Source organism: Bombina bombina, chromosome 2 (genome assembly GCF_027579735.1).
Source record: "Bombina bombina isolate aBomBom1 chromosome 2, aBomBom1.pri, whole genome shotgun sequence".
NCBI classification, from domain to species: Eukaryota; Metazoa; Chordata; class Amphibia; order Anura; family Bombinatoridae; genus Bombina; species Bombina bombina.
In genome coordinates this window covers 720,501,903-720,524,841 of record NC_069500.1, presented here as the reverse complement: position 1 = coordinate 720,524,841, position 22,939 = coordinate 720,501,903, and the positions used below count along the sequence as shown (strand labels likewise).

At 41.7% G+C, this 22,939-nt stretch overlaps 1 protein-coding gene across 2 annotated transcripts in view; it reads right to left on the bottom strand.

Moving 5' to 3' along the window:
* The window catches only part of LOC128649455 (clathrin light chain A), a 125,584-nt gene that overhangs the window by 17,439 nt on the left and 85,206 nt on the right, over nt 1–22,939 (bottom strand). The window contains exon 5 of one of the 2 annotated variants that reach the window (XM_053702732.1): nt 14,980–15,015. The exons of the other annotated variant lie outside the window; for it this stretch is intronic. Within the exon in view, the coding sequence (XP_053558707.1) occupies nt 14,980–15,015 (36 nt within the window). The remainder of the gene's footprint in view (nt 1–14,979; nt 15,016–22,939) is intronic. 2 annotated transcript variants of the gene reach the window in all.

Sequence of the window (22,939 nt, the reverse complement as noted above, 5' to 3'; positions counted from 1 at the left end):
TCCATGGTGGAACTGATGACATATTCACCAGGTCTGCATACCAAGTCCTGCATGGCCACGCAGGAGCTATCAGAATTAACGAAGCCTTCTCCTGTTTGATCCTGGCTACTAGCCGGGGGAGAAGAGGAAACGGTGGAAAGACATAAGCTAGATTGAACGACCAAGGCGCCACTAAGGCATCTACCAATGTCGTCTTGGGATCCCTGGACCCGTAACGTGGAACTTTTGAGTTCTGACGTGACGCCATCAGATCCAGATCTGGAAGGCCCCATAGTTGAGTTAACTGGGCAAAAACCTCCGGGTGAAGTTCCCACTCCCCCGGATGGAAAGTCTGACGACTCAGATAATCCGCTTCCCAGTTGTCCACTCCTGGGATGTGAATTGCTGATCGATGGCAGGAGTGATCCTCTGCCCATTTGATGATCTTGGATACCTCCCTCGTCGCCAGGGAACTCTTTGTTCCTCCCTGATGATTGATGTACGTTACAGTCGTCATGTTGTCCAACTGAAATCTGATGAATTTGGCCTCCGCTAGTTGAGGCCAGGCCTGGAGCGCATTGAATATCGCTCTCAATTCCAAAATGTTTATCGGGAGAAGAGATTCTTCCCGAGACCATAGACCCCGAGCTTTCAGTGACTCCCAGACCGCACCCCAGCCTAAGAGGCTGGCGTCGGTCGTGACAATGATCCACTCCGGTCTTCGGAAACTCATTCCCTGAGACAGGTGATCCTGAGACAACCACCAGAGGAGGGAGTCTCTGGTTTTCTGGTCCATTTGTATCTGGGGAGACAAATCTGCGTAATCCCCATTCCACTGTTTGAGCATGCATAATTGCAGTGGTCTTAAATGAATTCGAGCAAAAGGAACCACGTCCATTGCCACAACCATTAGTCCTATTACCTCCATGCACTGAGCTACAGAGGGTTGAGGAATGGTATGAAGAACTCGACAAGTGTTCAAAATTTAACTTCCTGACCTCCGTCAGAAAGATCTTCATTTCTACCGAGTCTATTACTGTTCCCAGGAAGGGAACCCTTGTGAACGGGGACAGAGAACTCTTTTCTATGTTCACCTTCCACCCGTGAGACCTTAGAAAGGCTAGAACCATGTCCGTATGAGCCTTTGCTTTTGGAAAAGGACAACGCTTGTATTAAGATGTCGTCTAGGTAAGGTGCTACTGCAATGCCCCTTGGTCTTAGCACCGCTAAAAGGGACCCTAGCACCTTTGTGAAAATTCTGGGAGCAGTGGCCAATCCGAAGGGAAGGGCTACGAATTGGTAATGTTTGTCCAGAAAGGCGAACCTCGTGATCTTTGTGGATAGGAATATGCAGGTACGCATCCTTTAAGTCCACGGTAGTCATATATTGACCCTCCTGAATCATTGGTAAAACTGTCCGAATGGTTTCCATTTTGAATGATGGAACTCTGAGGAATTTGTTTAGGATTTTTAAATCCAGGATTGGCCTGAAAGTTCCTTCCTTTTTGGGAACTACAAACAGGTTGGAGTAAAAACCCAGTCCGTGTTCTGCTGTTGGAACTGGGTGTATCACTCCCATTTTTAGAAGGTCTTCTACCCAACGTAAGAATGCCTGTCTCTTTATCTGGTCTAAAGATAAGCGAGACATGTGGAACATTCCTCTTGGAGGAAGGTCCTTGAATTCCAGAAGATACCCCTGAGAAACAATTTGTAGCGCCCAGGGGTCCGGAACATCTCTTGCCCAAGCCTGAGCAAAGAGAGAAATTCAGCCCCCTACTAGATCCGGTCCTGGATCGGGGGCTATCCTTTCATGCTGTCTTGATAGCAGCAGCAGGCTTCTTGGCCTGTTTACCCTTGTTCCAGCCTTGCAATGGTTTCCATGCTGGTTTGGGCTGAGATGCGTTACCCTCTTGCCTAGTGGCTGTAGAGGTAGAAGCAGGTCCGTTCCTGAAATTGCGAAAGGAGCGAAAATTAGACTTATTTTTAGGTTTGAAAGGTCTATCTTGCGGGAGGGCATGGCCCTTTCCCCCAGTGATATCTGAAATAATTTCTTTCAACTCTGGCCCGAATAGGGTCTTACCCTTGAAAGGAATATTAAGCAATTTTGTTTTGGACGACACATCCGCCGACCAAGATTTTAGCCAAAGTGCTCTACGCGCCACGATTGCAAAACCATAATTTTTCGCCGCTAATTTAGCTACCTGAAAAGCGGCAGCTGTAATGAAAGAATTAGCCAACTTATGGGCGTGAATTCTGTCCATGACTTCATCATAAGAAGTCTCCTTCTGGAGCGAGTTTTCTAGTTCCTCAAACCAAAAAGCAGCTGCAGTGGTTACAGGAATAATGCAAGAAACTGGTTGAAGAGGAAAACCTTGTTGAACAAAAATTTTCTTAAGTAAACCTTCTAGTTTTTTATCCATAGGATCTTTAAAAGCGCAACTGTCTTCTATTGCTATAGTCGTGCGCTTAGCTAGTGTTGAAACTGCCCCCTCTACCTTAGGGACCGTCTGCCACGCGTCCCGTCTTGGGTCAACAATGGGGAACATTTTCTTAAATATAGGGGGGGAACAAAAGGTACACCTGGTCTCTCCCACTCCCTAGTCACGATATCCGCAACCCTCTTAGGTATCGGAAACGCATCAGTGTGTACTGGGACCTCTAAGAATTTGTCCATTTTACACAATTTTTCTGGGACCACCAAAGGGTCACAATCATCAAGTGTAGCTAGGACCTCCTTAAGCAGGGCGCGGAGGTGTTCTAACTTAAATTTAAATGCTATGGTATCTGGCTCTGCCTGCTGAGAAACCTTTCCTGTATCAGAAACTTCTCCCTGAGACAGGCCCTCCCTCACCGCCAAGTCAGATTGATGTGAGGGTACTACAGATAAATTATCCGCTGCGTCTGCTTGCTCATTTTCTGTATCTAAAACTGAGCTATCACGCTTTCTTGGAAAAACTGTCAGTTTGGATAAAAATGCTGCGAGAGAATTATCCATTACTGCCGCTAATTGTTGCAAGGTAACAGGAATCGGTGCGCTAGATGTACTGGGCATCGCTTGCGCGGGCATAGCTGGTGTTGACACAGAAGGAGAGGAGAGTGGCCTATCCTCAGCTAAAGAATCATCTTGGGCTACATCCCTAAGCGTGATTGTATGGTCCTTAAGCTGTTTGGACGCTATAGCACACTTCACACATAAGTTTAATGGGGGCACCGCCTTGGCCTTTAAACATATAGAACAAAGGCTATCTGAAGGGTCAGACATGTTTGACAGACTTAGACAGCCCTACAATGCATAAAAAATAATTTTTGGAAAAAACGTTACTGTGTCTTTAAATAATAAAAGTGCACACTTTATTACTAAAACATCAAATAACCATCAAATAAACATCCGATTTTAATGAAATTTTCACCACATTGTCTTAATGCTTTGAAAAGATTGCACAAACATTTTCAGACCAATTAACCCCTTAATGCCCAAACCGGAGCTAAAAACAGCAAATAACCGGTTAAAAACACTACAGTACAATGCCACAGCCTCTACTGTGGCTTTTACCTTCCTTAGGGATTAAGAAGAAATAAGCCTCTCTGAAGTACTTTCTGAAGACTCTGGACTCCCCACGTGAAGCTGCATGAACTGTTTAGCAAAAACAACTGCGCAACTAAGGCGTGAAAAGGAGGCCCCCTCCCTCTTGATTCCAGAGTGGTGGGGCCTTTTTGACTAGGTTAGGTGTCTAAATAAGTGCCAGGCGCCAAAATAAATCTCACAAGTGTTTTAAAAGTCTCAAAACACCATATTCCTAATGAATCATGCTAATAAAGCAATCGATTAAGCCCACAATAGTGTCAACCAGCTTTGAGCCCTTTTTAAGCCATCATTTTATACAGAGTAGTCTGAGAAAAAATGGCTTACCTATCCCAGAGGGGATTTTTGACAGTCTTTAGCATTACTTGGTCTTGTTAGAAAAATGACTGATCATACCTGAAGCAGTTAAGCCTGCAAACTGTTCCCCCAACTGAAGTTCTCCGGTATTCAACAGTCCTGCGTGGGAACAGCAATGGATTTTAGTTACTGGTGCTAAAATCATATTCCTCTCAGCAGAAATCTTCATCACTTTCTGCTTCAGAGTAAATAGTACAAGCCGGCACTATTTTAAAATAAACTCTTGATAGAAGAAATAAAAACTACAAATCTAACACCACAAACTCTTTACCCTCCCGTGGAGATGCTACTTGTTAGAGCGGCAAAGAGAATGACTGGGGGGGGGGCGGAGCCTAGGGGAGCTATATGGACAGCCTGTATTAGAATTAGGTCTTCATACCAAACTCTGCAAGAGCAAGCTAGAATGATCTGAATCATAAAATTAAGTTCCTGCTTCATTCTATCACCCTGCATCGCAACATAACTAAGGGAAAAATTGTATATAGGTTTGAGACTACTCACAACCCAATAGCCTGGCAACAGAACATCAGCATCCATAATGGCCAAGGAAGAAGAGCCTTTGGAAAAAAAAAAAAAAAAAAAAGAGGATTCTGGCACTCTCACTACAAATATCTTGTCTCTTTATCCCTAAGGATCTTCTGTGACAGGTACTTGTAAACTTTTTCCATTATTATGGAAGGACAGCTTCAGATTAAGCCTGACAAGGGAACTACCTTAGAGCAACAACCATCAGGCTTGAGTCTTAGAAACAAAAGTGTACTTTGGCAAGATTATGTACCACCCTGGACTTGGAATCAAGAGCAAGGCCACTGAATGACTCACAGCCTGGTGAGCATTCTTTAGATCGGGCCCTTAGAGAAAAAAAAATGGAAATTAACATTACTTATCTGTAATTTCTTTCTTACAGCCTATACTTTATTAGTATAGAAACTTTCAGTATAGATAGGGAAATCACAGGCAAATTCAGTAATTTTAATTGCTGATATAAAGGTTAAGGAGCTATTTGTAAACTATTTAATACACTCTAGCAGGTAACATGGATCACCAAGAACAAATTAAAGGGGAGAAAATGTTAGGGTAAACTGTCCTTTTAAAGAGGACACAGAGGCACATACAACCCAAACCCCAACATTTGTGTTTCATGATTCTGATAGAACATATAATTTTAAAGAACTTTCCTACTTACTTCTATTATCAATTTTGTTAATTTGTTATCCTTTGTTGAAAAGCAGGAACGTATGTTCAGGAGTGTGCACTTGTCTGCAGCACTATATGGCAGCATATTTGCAACAATGTTCTACATTAGCAAGAGCACTATATGTCATGCAGTGCTCAAGACGTGCACGCCACCTCTATCTAGATAGATTTCCTCAAAAAAGAAAAGTATGACAACAAAGCAAATATGATAATAGTATTAAATTGGAAACTTTAAGAATGGCATTCTCTATCTGAATCATAAAAAAAAATATATTTTTCATGTCTATGGTAGACAGACACTCTTGCGCTAAAGTGACAATAGTGTGATGGTCTCCATCTCAAAGATGAGAACCTTCAGAAATTTGTTTAAATTTTATATCTCCTGAATAGGAAGAAGGTAAACTGCTCATTTGAGGAAGAGGTTGAAGTAGAACCCCTGCCCCTGTTCAATTATGGGATTGAGGCTATTACTTAATTTACTGTTAAGTCTGCTACAGCAAATAGCAGAGGCCCACATTCTAAAGACCTTTCCCTTAATAATCATTAAAAGCATAATCTACTTCCCATAGGAACCCTGTCTTTGAAGTGGGTGGTGCATCTTCATGAAGACTATACAGTGGAAAACAGAATTTATGCTTACCTGATAAATTACTTTCTCCAACGGTGTGTCCGGTCCACGGCGTCATCCTTACTTGTGGGATATTCTCTTCCCCAACAGGAAATGGCAAAGAGCCCAGCAAAGCTGGTCATATGATCCCTCCCAGGCTCCGCCTACCCCAGTCATTCGACCGACGTACAGGAGGAAATATGCATAGGAGAAACCATATGATACCGTGGTGACTGTAGTTAGAAAAAATAATTCATCAGACCTGATTAAAAAAAAAACAGGGCGGGCCGTGGACCGGACACACCGTTGGAGAAAGTAATTTATCAGGTAAGCATAAATTCTGTTTTCTCCAACATAGGTGTGTCCGGTCCACAGCGTCATCCTTACTTGTGGGAACCAATACCAAAGCTTTAGGACACGGATGAAGGGAGGGAGCAAATCAGGTCACCTAAATGGAAGGCACCACGGCTTGCAAAACCATTCTCCCAAAAATAGCCTCTGAAGAAGCAAAAGTATCAAATTTGTAAAATTTGGCAAAAGTGTGCAGTGAAGACCAAGTCGCTGCCTTACATATCTGGTCAACAGAAGCTTCGTTCTTGAAGGCCCATGTGGAAGCCACAGCCCTAGTGGAGTGAGCTGTGATTCTTTCAGGAGGCTGCCGTCCGGCAGTCTCATAAGCCAAACGGATAATGCTTTTAAGCCAAAAAGAAAGAGAGGTAGAAGTTGCTTTTTGACCTCTCCTTTTACCAGAATAAAACAACAAACAAAGAAGAAGTTTGTCTGAAATCTTTAGTGGCCTCTAAATAGAATTTTAGAGCACGGACTACGTCCAAATTGTGCAACAAACGTTCCTTCTTTGAAACTGGATTCGGGCACAAAGAAGGTACAACTATCTCCTGGTTAATATTCTTGTTGGAAACAACTTTCGGAAGAAAACCAGGCTTAGTACGCAAAACCACCTTATCTGCATGGAACACCAGATAGGGTGGAGAACACTGCAGAGCAGATAACTCTGAAACTCTTCTAGCAGAAGAAATTGCAACCAAAAACAAAACTTTCCAAGATAATAACTTAATATCTACGGAATGTAAGGGTTCAAACGGAACCCCTTGAAGAACTGAAAGAACTAGATTGAGACTCCAGGGAGGAGTCAAAGGTCTGTAAACAGGCTTGATTCTAACCAGAGCCTGAACAAACGCCTGAACGTCTGGCACAGCTGCCAGCCTTTTGTGAAGTAAAACAGATAACGCAGAAATCTGTCCCTTCAGAGAACTTGCAGATAATCCCTTCTCCAAACCCTCTTGTAGAAAGGATAAAATCCTAGGAATTTTTATCTTGTTCCATGGGAATCCTTTAGATTCACACCAATAGATATATTTTTTCCATATCTTATGGTAAATCTTTCTAGTTACAGGCTTTCTAGCCTGAATAAGAGTATCTATTACAGAATCTGAAAACCCACGCTTTGATAAAATCAAGCGTTCAATCTCCAAGCAGTCAGTTGGAGAGAAACCAGATTCGGATGTTCGAATGGACCTTGAACAAGAAGGTCCTGTCTCAAAGGTAGCTTCCATGGTGGAGCCGATGACATATTCACCAGGTCTGCATACCAAGTCCTGCGTGGCCACGCAGGAGCTATCAAGATCACCAAAGCCCTCTCCTGGTTGATCCTGGCTACCAGCCTGGGAATGAGAGGAAACGGTGGGAAAACATAAGCTAGGTTGAAGGTCCAAGGTGCTACTAGTGCATCTACTAGAGTCGCCTTGGGATCCCTGGATCTGGACCCGTAACAAGGAACCTTGAAGTTCTGGCGAGACGCCATCAGTTCCATGTCTGGAATGCCCCATAATTGAGTTATTTGGGCAAAGATTTCCGGGTGGAGTTCCCACTCCCCCGCATGGAATGTCTGACGACTCAGAAAATCCGCTTCCCAATTTTCCACTCCTGGGATGTGGATTGCAGACAAGTGGCAGGAGTGATCCTCCGCCCATTGAATTATCTTGGTCACTTCCTCCATCGCCAGGGAACTCCTTGTTCCCCCCTGATGGTTGATATAAGCAACTGTCGTCATGTTGTCTGATTGAAACCTTATGAATTTGGCCTTTGCTAGATGAGGCCAAGCTTTGAGAGCATTGAATATCGCTCTCAGTTCCAGAATGTTTATCGGGAGAAGAGATTCTTCCCGAGACCATAGACCCTGAGCTTTCAGGGGTTCCCAGACCGCGCCCCAGCACACCAGACTGGCGTCGGTCGTGACAATGACCCACTCTGGTCTGCGGAAGCTCATTCCCTGTGACAGATTGTCCAGGATTAGCCACCAACGGAGTGAATCTCTGGTCCTTTGATCTACTTGAATCGTCGGAGACAAGTCTGTATAATCCCCATTCCACTGTCTGAGCATGCACAGTTGTAATGGTCTTAGATGAATTCGTGCAAAAGGAACTATGTCCATTGCTGCAACCATCAATCCTATTACTTCCATGCACTGCGCTATGGAAGGACGAAGAACAGAATGAAGAACTTGACAAGAGCTTAGAAGTTTTGATTTTCTGACCTCTGTCAGAAAAATTCTCATTTCTAAGGAGTCTATTATTGTTCCCAAGAAGGGAACTCTTGTTGACGGGGAAAGAGAACTTTTTTCTATGTTTACTTTCCATCCGTGAGATCTGAGAAAGGCTAGGACGATGTCCGTATGAGCCTTTGCCTTTGACAGAGACGACGCTTGAATCAGGATGTCGTCCAAGTACGGTACTACTGCAATGCCCCTTGGTCTTAGAACCGCTAGAAGGGACCCTAGTACCTTTGTGAAAATTCTCGGAGCAGTGGCTAACCCGAATGGAAGTGCCACAAACTGGTAATGCTTGTCCAGAAAAGCGAACCTTAGGAACTGATGATGTTCCTTGTGGATGGGAATATGGAGGTACGCATCCTTTAAATCCACCGTAGTCATGAATTGACCTTCCTGGATGGTAGGAAGGATCGTTCGAATGGTTTCCATTTTGAACGATGGGACCCTGAGAAATTTGTTTAGGATCTTGAGATCTAGAATTGGTCTGAACGTTCCCTCTTTTTTGGGAACTATGAACAGGTTGGAGTAAAACCCCATCCCTTGTTCTCTTATTGGAACTGGATGAATTACTCCCATCCTTAACAGGTCTTCTACACAATGTAAGAATGCCTGTCTTTTTATTTGGTTTGAAGATAATTGAGACCTGTGGAACCTTCCCCTTGGGGGTAGTTCCTTGAATTCCAGGAGATAACCTTGAGAAACTATTTCTAGTGCCCAAGGATCCTGAACATCTCTTGCCCAGGCCTGAGCAAAGAGAGAAAGTCTGCCCCCCACCAGATCCGGTCCCGGATCGGGGGCCATCCCTTCATGCTGTTTTGGTAGCAGTGGCAGGCTTCTTGGCCTGCTTACCCTTGTTCCAGCCTTGCATCGGTCTCCAGGCTGGTTTGGGTTGAGAAGTATTACCCTCTTGCTTAGAGGATGTAGAAGTAGAGGCTGGTCCATTTCTGCGAAAGGGACGAAAATTAGGCTTATTTCTAGCCTTAAAAGACCTATCCTGAGGAAGGGCGTGGCCCTTTCCTCCGGTGATGTCTGAAATAATCTCTTTCAAATCAGGCCCAAACAGTGTTTTACCCTTGAAAGGGATGTTAAGTAATTTTGTCTTGGAAGACACATCCGCTGACCAAGACTTCAGCCAGAGCGCTCTGCGCGCCACGATAGCAAACCCTGAATTTTTCGCCGCTAATCTCGCTAATTGCAAAGCGGCATCTAGAATAAAAGAGTTAGCCAATTTAAGTGCATGAACTCTGCCCATAATCTCCTCATACGAAGATTCTTTATCAAGCGACTTTTCTAGTTCTTCGAACCAGAAACACGCTGCCGTAGTGACAGGAACAATGCATGAAATTGGTTGAAGAAGGTAACCTTGCTAAACAAACATTTTTTTAAGCAAACCCTCTAATTTTTTATCCATAGGATCTTTAAAAGCACAACTATCTTCTATGGGAATAGTAGTGCGTTTGTTTAGAGTAGAGACCGCCCCCTCGACCTTAGGGACTGTCTGCCATAAGTCCTTTCTGGGGTCGACTATAGGAAATAATTTCTTAAATATAGAGGGAGGCACAAAAGGTATGCCGGGCCTTTCCCATTCCTTGTTTACTATATCCGCCACCCGCTTGGGTATAGGAAAAACACCGGGGGGCACCGGAACCTCTAGGAACTTATCCATCTTACATAATTTCTCTGGAATGACCAAATTGTCACAATCATCCAGAGTAGATAATACCTCCTTAAGCAGTGCGCGGAGATGTTCTAATTTAAATTTAAATGTTACAACATCAGGTTCAGCTTGTTGAGAAATTTTCCCTGAATCTGAAATTTCTCCCTCAGACAAAACCTCCCTCCTGGCCCCTTCAGATTGGTGTGAGGGTATGTCAGAAGCGTTATCATCAGCGTCCTCTTGCTCTTCAGTGTTTAAAACAGAGCAATCACGCTTTCTTTGATAAGTAGGCATTTTAGATAAAATATTTGCAATAGAATTATCCATAACAGCCGTTAATTGTTGCATAGTAATAAGTATTGGCGCACTAGATGTACTAGGGGCCTCTTGTGTGGGCAAAACTGGTGTAGACACAGAAGGGGGTGATGCAGTACCATGCTTACTCCCCTCATCTGAAGAATCATCTTGGGCACTATTATTATCTGTGGCATCATTGTCCCTACTTTGTTTGGACACCATGTCACAATTATCACATATATTTAAATGGGGAGACACATTGGCTTTCATACATATAGAACATCGTTTATCTGATGGTTCAGACATGTTAAACAGGCTTAAACTTGTCAACAAAGCACAAAAAACGTTTTAAAATAAAACCGTTACTGTCACTTTAAATTTTAAACAGAACACACTTTATTACTGAATATGCGAAAAAGTATGAAGCAATTGATCAAAATTCACCAAAACTTCACCACAGTGTCTTAAAGCCTTAAAAGTATTGCACACCAAATTTGAAAGCTTTAACCCTTAAAATAACGGAACCGGAGCCGTTTTTACATTTAACCCCTATACAGTCCCAGGAATCTGCTTTGCTGAGACCCAACCAAGCCCAGAGGGGAATACGATACCAAATGACGCCTTGCCTTCCAAAAACAACTGCGCATTAGTGGCGCGAAAATGAGGCTCTGCCTATGACTAGAGAAAAGGCCCCCATCTGAAAAAGGTGTTCATACAGTGCCTGCCGTTTTTTTTAACAACAATCCCCAAGATTAGAATAATTATAAAGCGCTATAATCTGTCAAATATGCTTAGCAAGTAATCGTTTTAGCCCAGAAAAATGTCTACCAGTTTTTTAAGCCCTTATAAAGCCTTTATTCTCATACTTAATCTAAGAAAATGGCTTACCGGTCCCCATAGGGAAAATGACAGCCTTCCAGCATTACCAAGTCGTGTTAGAAATGTGGCCATCATACCTCAGGCAGAAAAGTCTGCCAACTGCTTCCCCCAACTGAAGTTACTTCATCTCAACAGTCCTGTGTGGAAACAGCAATCGATTTTAGTAACGTTTGCTAAAATCATCTTCCTCTCACAAACAGAAATCTTCTTCTCTTTTCTGTTTCAGAGTAAATAGTACATACCAGCACTATTTTAAAATAACAAACACTTGATTGAAGAATAAAAACTACATTTAAACACCAAAAAACTCTTAGCCATCTCCGTGGAGATGTTGCCTGTGCAACGGCAAAGAGAATGACTGGGGTAGGCGGAGCCTGGGAGGGATCATATGACCAGCTTTGCTGGGCTCTTTGCCATTTCCTGTTGGGGAAGAGAATATCCCACAAGTAAGGATGACGCCGTGGACCGGACACACCTATGTTGGAGAAATAGACTTCTTGGCCTGCTTGGTCAAGGACCGAGATGACTTAGGTCTGCATGAAGTCTGGGGTGAACATAATCACTAGGTTGATGATTTAGACTCTTGAGACTTAGTCCTTCAGTACTAGTTATGTTCCTCAGGCATTTTATTCTTACCTTTGGACATTGAGAGGGTGCTAGCAAAGGACAAAATCACAGCAACCATAGCATAATACCATCAAGTCCAGGATCAAATAGGGCAATGCCCAGAAAAGAAGGTGACAACAGTCTGTTCTTAAAAAGTTATAATGGCAGACCTTGACTTAAGTCATAAGGCTTGTCTGGTTGGCACATGCACAGAGATATCTGTAGTATTTACGGTTTTGGGATTAGCTTTTTAATAGCATCCCTAGGGATACATCCTGACCACTCTGAACCAAGGACAGCACAGCAATCCCAGGAATAAGATAAGTAACCACTCGGTGCAGAAGAAGTACAGCTGAGCAGAGGGGATACAACAGCCTGTAGATCTAACCTGCAATCCTTCAACCAATGGCCCAGAGACCTGAGTAACAACTATATACACTGTACTCTAATAATAACAGGGTAATGGGAAGTGTTAGTAACTAAAGATAGTAATGCTGATAGTCTACACAATCATAGTTAGCACCAGTTAGCAATATAAGGCACACAATAGAACTGGATAACCCCAGTGGGGAAAACAGTTATTTGTGACAGTGTTTATTGCATAACTGTAGAGATAACAGAAGGGAAAATGCGGAAATAAATGATCCCCTTTTAAAAAATGTATCTTGGATACTAAGGTGTTCGTAATACCCACTTTGAGTTAAAGACACTCACATACACCTGTACACCATTACAAGATGGCTACTGCACTTCAGAGAGAAGGAAAAAATGCGGGCAACTTTGCACCACAAGTTTAATCCTTAGCACAACCTGCTCTACAGGGGAGCAAAAATGTCCTATCCTGGGGCCTAATTAACAAAAACTCACCATCATGGAGAGAAATCCCACAAACTCATTGGGTTTTCTTTTTTGAAACTTTATATTGTAATATAGGAGTCTCTCCTTCACCTACCAAAATCTGCATAGTAACAAAAAAACATCTCTGAAGATAAAATGACTGACAAGACTTCTAAGATGTATTAAAAGTGCCCAAATGTGACCACTTTAAGTGTGTATATGTCCACAGGCTATGTGATTCATGTGTACATGTTCGTGCTAATAGCTAGTGGGCTGTGAATGTGCAATATATACGTACCTGTGAACACTCATCTACTGTGCTTACCTCAGCAGCAGATGACTGCTTTCAGTAGATGGGCCTATCCAAGTCAATGTAAGGCACAGTGCAAATTATCTCACTAAGAGTAGCACACTGTAGACCAGGGGATAGGCAGATACATCCTTACTTCACATGGGAGGCTTGTGACATCTCTACAACGGGAGAAAATTTGCACTGCCTGACAAACTCATGTAATCCAATCTGTCCTTCAAAGGCACTGTGAGGAGGAAACAGTCTTAGATCTGCTAGAGAACCCCTATCAAAAAGGTGTAGATAAGCACTTCAGTATTCACTTCATTCCATCATGGATGCAAAAAAAAAAATGATTGGGGGATTCAAGCTCTGGTATGTAGGGGTGTGTTTATATCTTTCTATGGACTGGAGTATAATCCACATGTAATAGATCTTGTGGATTCTAACTATTTTATGAACAAAATGTTATATCCATATACACAAAAGACAGCCACTATAGTATAATTCAGGATGCAAGTAAAAGGTAAAAAGTCGAATTGTTTTGTTGAACTGGGTTTACAGTGTATTAATTATATAATAGAGTATATTCCTTTCAGTTGTATCATCCTCCTCAGACATCAGTTTTTTTTCAGCACTACTGGAAGCTGGGTTTACTAAATCCACTCAGTTTCAGCAAAGTGTGTAAAGTCTTATTTTATTGAATATATGGATTACAAACCAGTCACTGAATATAGTGCTTTGTAGGAAAGAGAAAAAAACTCACACAAAATGCTAGGTTTACTGTTCTTCCAAGCAGTCAACTACAACAAGGGACATACTAGCCCATGAAGAATGCAAAAGCACTAAAAACTATAAAGGCAAAAAGCAAGCAGGGGAAAATAAAGTTGCTGGTTTATGGTGCTTGCTCTACATTCCAGCCACCAGATGGTGTTGCAGATACAACCCAAGATGCTCAATAAAGCTCCCTTTCATGTGCTGGCCCTAAAGGCGAATGTGCACGCATTTAAAGCAACACTGAACCCAATTTTTTTTCTTTTAGGATTCAGATAGAGCAGGCAATTTTAAGCAATTTTCTAATTTACTGCTATTATCGACTCTTCATTCTCTTGCTATCTTTATTTGAAAAGCAAGAATGTAAGTTTAGAAGCCAGCCCATTTTTGATTCACAACCTGGGTTGTGCTTGCTGATTGGTGGTTAAAAGCAATAAATCAATAAATAAATGTTGTCCAAGGTTCTGAAACAAAAATTGGCTGGCTCCTTAGCTTGGATGCCTTCTTTTGCAAATAAAAAGATAGCAAGAGAACGTAGAAAATTTGATAATAAGGAGTAAATCAGAAAGTTACTTAAAATTGCATGCTCTATCTGAATCATGAAAGAAAAAAATTGGGTTTAGTGTCCCTTTAACATGGTATGTTTTATAAAGAAATTTCAAATGTAACTATAATTTGAGTATACAGTGCTTGTCTCAAACATAGTTAGTATTGAAAGTATAAGTAACTTGTTGATTAAAGGAGAAATCCTTCCTTTGGATCAGTATCTTTATCTGAACAGTAAAAACAAGGATGTGTGAAAGGATTAACTTGACTCCTTTTTCAAATGTTCTTACTATGTAAGAAGCATAACCAGGTGAGTATCTGAAAACACCTGTATACAAATAGTATAAGCTCTGTTCCAGAAATGCTAAAACTGTGCTAGCATGTACATAGAAATAACCACGCCAACGGAATAAAGATTAGGATATAGTATAGTTTAACAGGCGAGTTCAAACTTGTCATGGTCCCTACATTTGAGGAAAATAGTGCCTTAATTATGTCTCCCTTTAAAGTTCTCACAACAAATGGTAGCAGTAACTGATTTACATGATAAATAAAAAGTGCTAAAGACAGTAAGGGGCTCGGTGGTTTTGTGCTAAAACAAAATTGCACATGTATGGAATTTGGGAAAGGAAAGCAACAAACAACAAAAAAAAAGTGGTAGAAAAAAGGCGACAGAGGATGGATCATTATGGCTTTTTGACAAAGGGATATGTATAATTACGCAATATGACAAGTCACTACAACACTATCACTAATAGTGGGACAGACATGATAAGAGGGGCAGTGAAGGTTTTTACTTAACTGTTCTAGGCTGTAGCAAGGATGGTTTATGTTTGTGCTTATAGGTGAAGAGAAAACAAAAGAAAAAAACAAAAAACAAAACAAGAAGATAAGTTTAAGTCAGATATAGAAAATGAAAATGAACTTAATGTTGATGATAAGCAGGGCATGCACGAATTAAAGGGAAACTGACATTCTTTAAAAGGGACATTAAACTCAAAATTTGGATTAACCACACTCAAGGGATAAGATGAGCGCATGCATTTCAAATAGTAACCTCTTTAAATAGTTTTAATAATTTTTTTGCATGCAGTTCTTTTTGCAGTTATAAAAAAATGACTTTAATGTCCCTTTAACACCATTATGATGCAGCTAGCAAATGTGTAGAACCCAGAAACAGGCAAGTAAATGCATTAAACAGTATAGCTTCATAATGAATCATAAGCATTATATCACATCACACTATCTTTTACATTAAGACAACATGTTGACTAAACATTTCCTTTTTAATATTAAAAGAGATTTACTGATATAACTGATGATAGCCTAATGTAACATTACAAATTTTGTACTAAATAAGTATTTTGCTTGATTTAAATTACATTCTTTTCAAATAAACAAAAATTAAATGTAATTATCTGCATATTAACCGCTGCAGATGAGAGCATTCATTTGCAGAACTTTTTCCATTATCTTAAAAATATTTGGCCGATTATCTTCCATATTCACGATACTTGGGATAGATTTATACAGTGCTGCAGAATCTGTTGGCGTTATACAAATAAATAGGGCAATTTTTCAGTTATCGAATTCCACAACTAAAAGGAATTCATAAACTCAGGGCAAATTATTAAATTATACCACAAAAAGTTTTAGAATTAATCACTGGTTTTAAGCATGTGCAAAAAACACACACATTACCACCGCTTTATTGAATAATGTTAGGAAGCAACCTCAAACAGATACAAACATTACCTGCTCAATTAAAGTTTATTATTGCCATCACGTATTTATAGAGCGCCAACAGATTCCGCAGTGCTATAAACATAAACGGTATACAAGATAACATTTACAGGGATCAAATGGGTAGAGCACTAATAAAAATTAAGCTAAATCCATAAACTAACATACATGACTTCGATACTTATAATGGCTCCTGTTTAAATCCCTTAAAAATACTTAAACACATATCTCTAAGGTTCTAAAGCACAAGTATAATTGCACAGATAGCATATCAGCATTACAACACTCAACATACAAATACTTCAACCTGTGATGTAATGGCTAACTGTCATGATACACTCATGAGGAGTAGTTAATACCTGGATTAGCTACCCAGCAAAGATGGTATAGTGGTCTCAGCATTGCCAGGTTAATCTGAACTGCTCTTTCTTTGTGTAAAATCTGTATTTGTTAAGGAATTTCACTGAGAGAAAATAGACAATATTGTCTGACCTTCTGGCCCTAACAGAAACCTGGCTCTCTCCCCTAGACACAGCATCCACTGCTGCTTTGTCACATGGGGGTCTCCACTTCAGCCACACTCCTAGGTCTGGTAATAGACAAGGAGGTGGTGTAGGTATTTTACTTTCCTCTCGTTGCACCTTTCAACAAATACACCTTATCTCTTCCCTCATTTGAAACCCACATTATTCGCTTATTCTCCCCTCTCTCTGTACGTGTTGCAGTCATATACCGACCCCCTGGCTCCACAACTCAATTTCTAGATCACTTGGCTGCCTGGCTACCCTACTTCCTTTCCTTAGACACCCCTGCCCTCATTCTTGGCGACTTCAACATCCCCCTTAAAGGGACAGTATACACTCATTTTCATATAACTGCATGTAATAGACACTACTATAAAGAATAAGATGCACAGATACTGATATAAAAATCCAGTATAAAACGGTTTAAAAACTTACTTAGAAGCTGTCAGTTTGGCTCTGTTGAAAAGGTAGCTGTAAAGCCCACTTCAAGTGGGAAATAAGACACTCCCCCCCCCTCCCCCTTTTTTTGAAAAGACCCTTTACACAAACAGTAGCAAGCTGGAGAAGGTAGCTGACAGTATTCACATAAAACTTTGGGGCTTGGTTAGGAGTCTGAAAATCAGAGCAATGTTATTTAAAAATAAGCAAAACTATACATTTATTTTAAAAATATTTTATGGGCTATATAAATAGATAATCTACAAAACATTTATGCAAAGAAAAAATGAGTGTATAATGTCCCTTTAACAATCCCAATGCCTCATCTGCTAAACAACTTCTGCAACTCACTTCCTCTTTCGGTCTGTCACAATGGACTGATTCTCCCACTCACAAAGACGGTCACTCCTTGAACTGATCTTTAGCTATCGATGCACTCTCTCAAACTCCCCTTTTCCTCTTTCTGACCACCATCTCCTTACCTGCAACATCTCATCCCTTCCTACAACTCTCCCACCTTCTACTCCTCACACCAAACTTCACAGAAGCATTAGGTCTTTAGATCAGCAACAACTTGCTAATTCCCTTCAACCGCTCCTCTCATCCTTCTCCACCTTTTCCTGCCCTGAACAATCTATCTGCCACTATAATTCCACCCTTATATCCGTCCTTGACAATCTCGCCCCCCTTACCACTGCTAGGAAATCACACACTCATCCCCAGCCCTGGCATACCCCTCTGACACGGTACCTACGCAGATGTTCCCGTACTGCTGAACGGCATTGGAGAAAATCACGGAGTTCAGCTGATTTTCTTCATTACAAATTCATCTTGAACTCCTACTACTCTGCCCTTAATCTCCACAAGCAACACTACTTCTCTACTCTTATCTCAAATCTTTCTTCAAGCCCAAAACGTCTGTTCTCCACTTTCAACTCTCCTCCGCCCTCCCCCACTTCCGAATACAACTTCTCTGTCAGCCCAAGACTTTGCCAGTCACTTCATTAACAAAATTGACTCCATCAGACATGAAATCAGCTCTCAACACAATTCCATTCTCCCCCCCCCCCTCAAATACTCCCACTCACCCACAACCCTCATAACCTGAAACTTTGTTCATTCTCCCCTGTTACTGAGGACAAAGTTTCAGCACTTATACTACGCTCTCACCTCACTACCTGTCCCCTTGACCTTATCCCCTCACAGCTGCTCCCCTCTCTCTCTGCTACCCTTACCCCTATACTAACACACACTTTCAACCTCTCCCTCAGCACTGGTACATTTCCCTCATCGATGAAACATGCGCTGGTCACATCTATCCTCAAAAAACCTTCCCTTGATCCTATCTCCCCATCCAACTACCGCCCAATTTCCCTCTTGCTTCTAAGCTTCTCGAAAAACTAGTATATGCACGCCTATTCCATTTCCTTACGTTAAACTCCCTTCTGCAATCTGGATTTCGTCCCTATCACTCCACAGAGACAGCTATTGTTAAGGTCACCAACGACCTACTTACAGCTAAATCAAAAAAATCACTTCTCTCTGCTTATCCTACTTGATCTGTCCGCAGCCTTTGACACTGTCGACCACCCCCTTCTGCTCCAAACCCTCCAATCCTTCGGCATCTGTGACACAGCCCTTTCGTGGCTCTCTTCCTATCTGTCAAACCGTACCTTTAGTGTAGCCTTCTCTGGGGCCTCCTCCGCCCCGTCACCACTTTCTGTCTGAGTACCGCAAGGCTCTGTCCTCGGTCCCCTTTTCTTCTCAATCTATACATCATCACTAGGTTCCCTAATTAAGTCCCACGGTTTCCAATATCATTTGTATGCCGATGACACCCAAATCTACTTCTCTGCACCAGAACTATCTCCTTCCTTGCTAACCTGTGTCACTGTCTTTCTCACATCTCTTCCTGGATGTCCTCTCACTACCTCAAGCTAAATCTCTCCAAAACTGAGCTCCTCATTTTCCCCCCTTCTTCCAAAATCTCCACCCCCAATATCTCTAACTGTCGATAACTCCATCATTACCCCTGCACCGCACGCCCGATGTCTCAGGGTCACATTCGACTCAGATCTTTTCTTCACTCCTCACATTCAGTCATTGGCTAAAGCCTGCCGCTTCCACCTTAAAAACATCTCTAAAATTAGACACTTCCTTACACAAGACAACTAAGATTTTAATCCTCTCTCATTCTTTCCCGCCTTGATTACTGCAACTCTGTCCTCTCTGGTCTCCCCACCTGCTGCCTACCTCCTTTACAATCCATAATGAATGCCTCTGCCAGACTCATCTTCCTTACACGTCGCTTTTCATCTGCTGCGCCTCTCTGCCAATCCCTTCACTGGCTTCCTCTTGCCTCTAGGATCAGACACAAAACTCTCACTCTGACATACAAAGCCCTCAACTGCACTGCTCCCCCCTACATCTCGGACCTTGTCTCCAGATACTCTCCCTCCCGTCCCCTTCGCTCTGCTCATGACCTACTCTCCTCCTCTCTTGTCACCTCATCACACTCCCGTTTACAGGACTTCTCCAGACTGGCTCCCATCTTATGGAACTCTCTGCCTCGCTCCACAAGACTCTTCTACTTTTAAAAGCTTCAAGTGCTCCCTAAAGACTCTACTGTTCAGGAACGCATACAACCTACGCTAACCTTTCCTAATACCAGTTCCTCTCCTCCACTGCAATCCCCTGAACCCTCTTAGCATGTAAGCCTAATAGTCCAGCTGTTTGTAGATCACCTTCTTAAGAGCGGACTACAACAGTGCAACTATTGGCAGGGCCGGCCTCTACCCTATAATTGTTTTGTTGTACTCCCCCCTTTGTTTATAGCGCTGCAGAATCTGTTGGCGCTCTACAAATAACCGATAATAATTCAGAAATTGTCAGATGAAAATAAGTGAAATAAGAAGAAAGTGTGATAAACTACATTAACAATTTTTTTTTTACTGTGTGTTTAATATCTTGGTAAGGGTTAAGGCTGAAGGAGTTAAACACATGGTCCAACATATAATTAAAAAAAAGGAACTGGTTTATTAACAAAATACTCTAAGAAGCAGTGTATTTTTTTTACAGTAGAAGGTCCCTTTAAACTAAACATTACAGGAACACTTCTGCATTACATAGCTCTGTGCTAACTGAATTATGCAGTTCGCAGCTTTTAATTTAGCATCTCCTTCAGATTACTTAGAATCGTGACATTGAACATTTATATGCAGAAAGCAATTAATTCTATTAACACAAAATGCAGACTATACAGTTACTTAAACAGAGATATATACGTTTGTGACTAATAGAACAGGAGAATGGAAAATTGTGATGGCAATCACTCATGCTTTGTAACTGAACCTCTGTGCTAAAGAAATCAATCAGGGTTAGATGGCACAGAGAAACATCACTTTATTGTGATATTAGCAAATGTTCAATATCTAAAACTAAATGCCCCTACTTAAGACACGGAATTGTGTATAATTTCCAGTGTCTTTCTTTCGTTATAAGGATCCTCTCGACCAGTGTCTATCTGCAATTACTGGAACCCCACAGTATCAAGCTGTCTGGGGACCTGGTGCTGCACAAGATCACACTGCTTCCTTATGTTACTTGCATTGTGGCTTATGTTATTTTAAAAAGTCCTCTGAGTGCTGGTAAAAGATTTTTTTTTTGAGTGTCACATTAAAGACAAAAACCTAATTTCTGATTTGTATACTGTATTTTTTAATAGTCTAAGACTATATGTCTAGCCCCATGTATGTGTGTAATAATATATATATATATATATATATATATATATATGTATATGTATATATATATATATATATATATATATATATATATATATATATATATATATATATACATATACATATACATACATACACACACATACATACAGTCTTATGCAAAAGTTTAGGCACCCCTGACAATTTCCATGATTTTCATTTATAAATAATTGGGTGTTTGGATCAGCAATTTCATTTTGATCTATCAAATAACTGAAGGACACAGTAATATTTCAGTAGTGAAATGAGGTTTATTGGATTAACAGAAAATGTGCAATATGCAACAAAACGAAATTAGACAGGTGCATAAATTTGGGCACCCTTGTCATTTTGTTGATTTGAATACCTGTAACTACCTAGCACTGATTAATTGGAACACACAATTGGTTTGGTGAGCCCATTAAGCCTTGAACTTCATAGACAGGTGCATCCAATCATGAGAAAAGGTATTTAAGGTGGCCAATTACAAGTTGTTGTTCTCTTTGACTCTCCTCTGAAGAGTGAGAGTTGTTTTGAGGCCCCCATGTTGCCAAACGGCCTGAAAACAAAGATTGTTCAACATTATGGTTTAGGGAAAGGCTACAAAAAGCTATTGCAGAGATTTGAGCTGTCAGTGCCCACTGTGAGGAACATAGTGAGGAAACGGAAGACCACAGGCACAGTTCTTGTTAAGGCCAGAAGTAAAATATCGGAGAGGCAAAGGATGGTACAGCCCACAGACCACCTCCAAAGACCTACAACATCATCTTGCTGTAGATGGCGTCACTGTGCATCAACAATTCAGCGTATGGGAGTGTGATGCGGAAGAAGCCTTTTCTGCAGACACACCACAAACATCTGGGTCGCATGGATTCCCCTCAATATCAGCAGATACTTGAGAATAATGTTGAGTAATCAGATACAAAGTTAAAGTTACGCCGGGGCTGGATATTTCAAAAAGATAGCGACCCAAAACACTGATCAAAATCTACTCTGGCATTTATGCAGCGGAACAAGTACAATGTTCTGGTAAGGCTATCCCAGTCCTCAGACCTGAATATCATTGAAAATCTGTGGGGTGATTTGAAGCGGGCTGTCCATGCTCGGCAACCATCAAACCTAACTGAACTGGACATGTTTTGCAAGGAGGAATGGTCCAAAATACCTTCATCCAGAATCCAGACACTCATTACAGGCTATAGGAAGCGTCTAGAGGATGTTATTTCTGCTAAAAGGAGGCTCTTCTAAATATTGATGCAATATTTCTGTTGGGGTGCCCAAATTTATGCACCTGTCTAATTTTGTTTTGATGCATATTGCACATTTTCTGTTAATCCAATAAACCTCATTTCACTATAGCAGCTTGGGGGGGGAGTGTCTGGGCGGCAGCCATGAATGTCTGCAATACTTGGAGCTCTGCATACCACCAGTATAATCTGCCGATTATTGGAGGCTGTTTGACCCATCTGTATAATTAGTCTGCATATTATGATCTATGGCATATTGCTCTATTGTTTGATGCTACTTTTGATAGATTTGGCTCATCAGAAGCCCAAGTCCGGACCGTTAGAGGGAAGGCGGCAGCCATACTGTACTCTCTCTGACCCCCCTCCCCCCCCGGTTATCCGTGTAGAGCAGTTCTGGAAACTGTAATAATTGGAACTGTGGGGACATAAAACGGAGATTGCTATACGGACAAGCTGAGATTGTTACTTGGACTCACTAGTTGCCGGAGGCATTGAACGGAGAAAAACTCCACACAGCAATTACACACTGAACTTGCTGCAATGGAGTCCGCTGGGCTGCAGCAAGTGGAAAGGCTGCTTGTTGCACACTTTGAGAATCTTAGTGCAATATTCCAAGAAGAATGGAACGCTCTGAGAGGGGAATGTGGCTTCCTTACCCGGAGGTCGCAATCACTAGTTATAGCATCAACTACCTATGACCTGTCTCCTGAACGAGGGCCTATGATAGAAAAACTCTCTGATCAGATTGCAATTGCTGACCCTCACCAGCACATAATGGACGTAATAGTCTCTGGAAATGACAAGCACACTGACTAAGGAGATTGAAATTGGGTGCAACTCAGCTGACCAGCCGGCCGCTGAGAGAGAAGGCACCATCAGTACTTCAGACGGTGAGGAACAGTCTCTCCAGCTCAGCGCTAACATCCCAGAGAATCGTAAGGCTAAGCTACTCACCGACCCAGCTGTGGAAGCCATTGAAGGATACAGCCCCCAGTCCCAAGCAGCGGCGGACTCTACCTTGCCGATACCGCCTCCAGGAGATAGGCCCC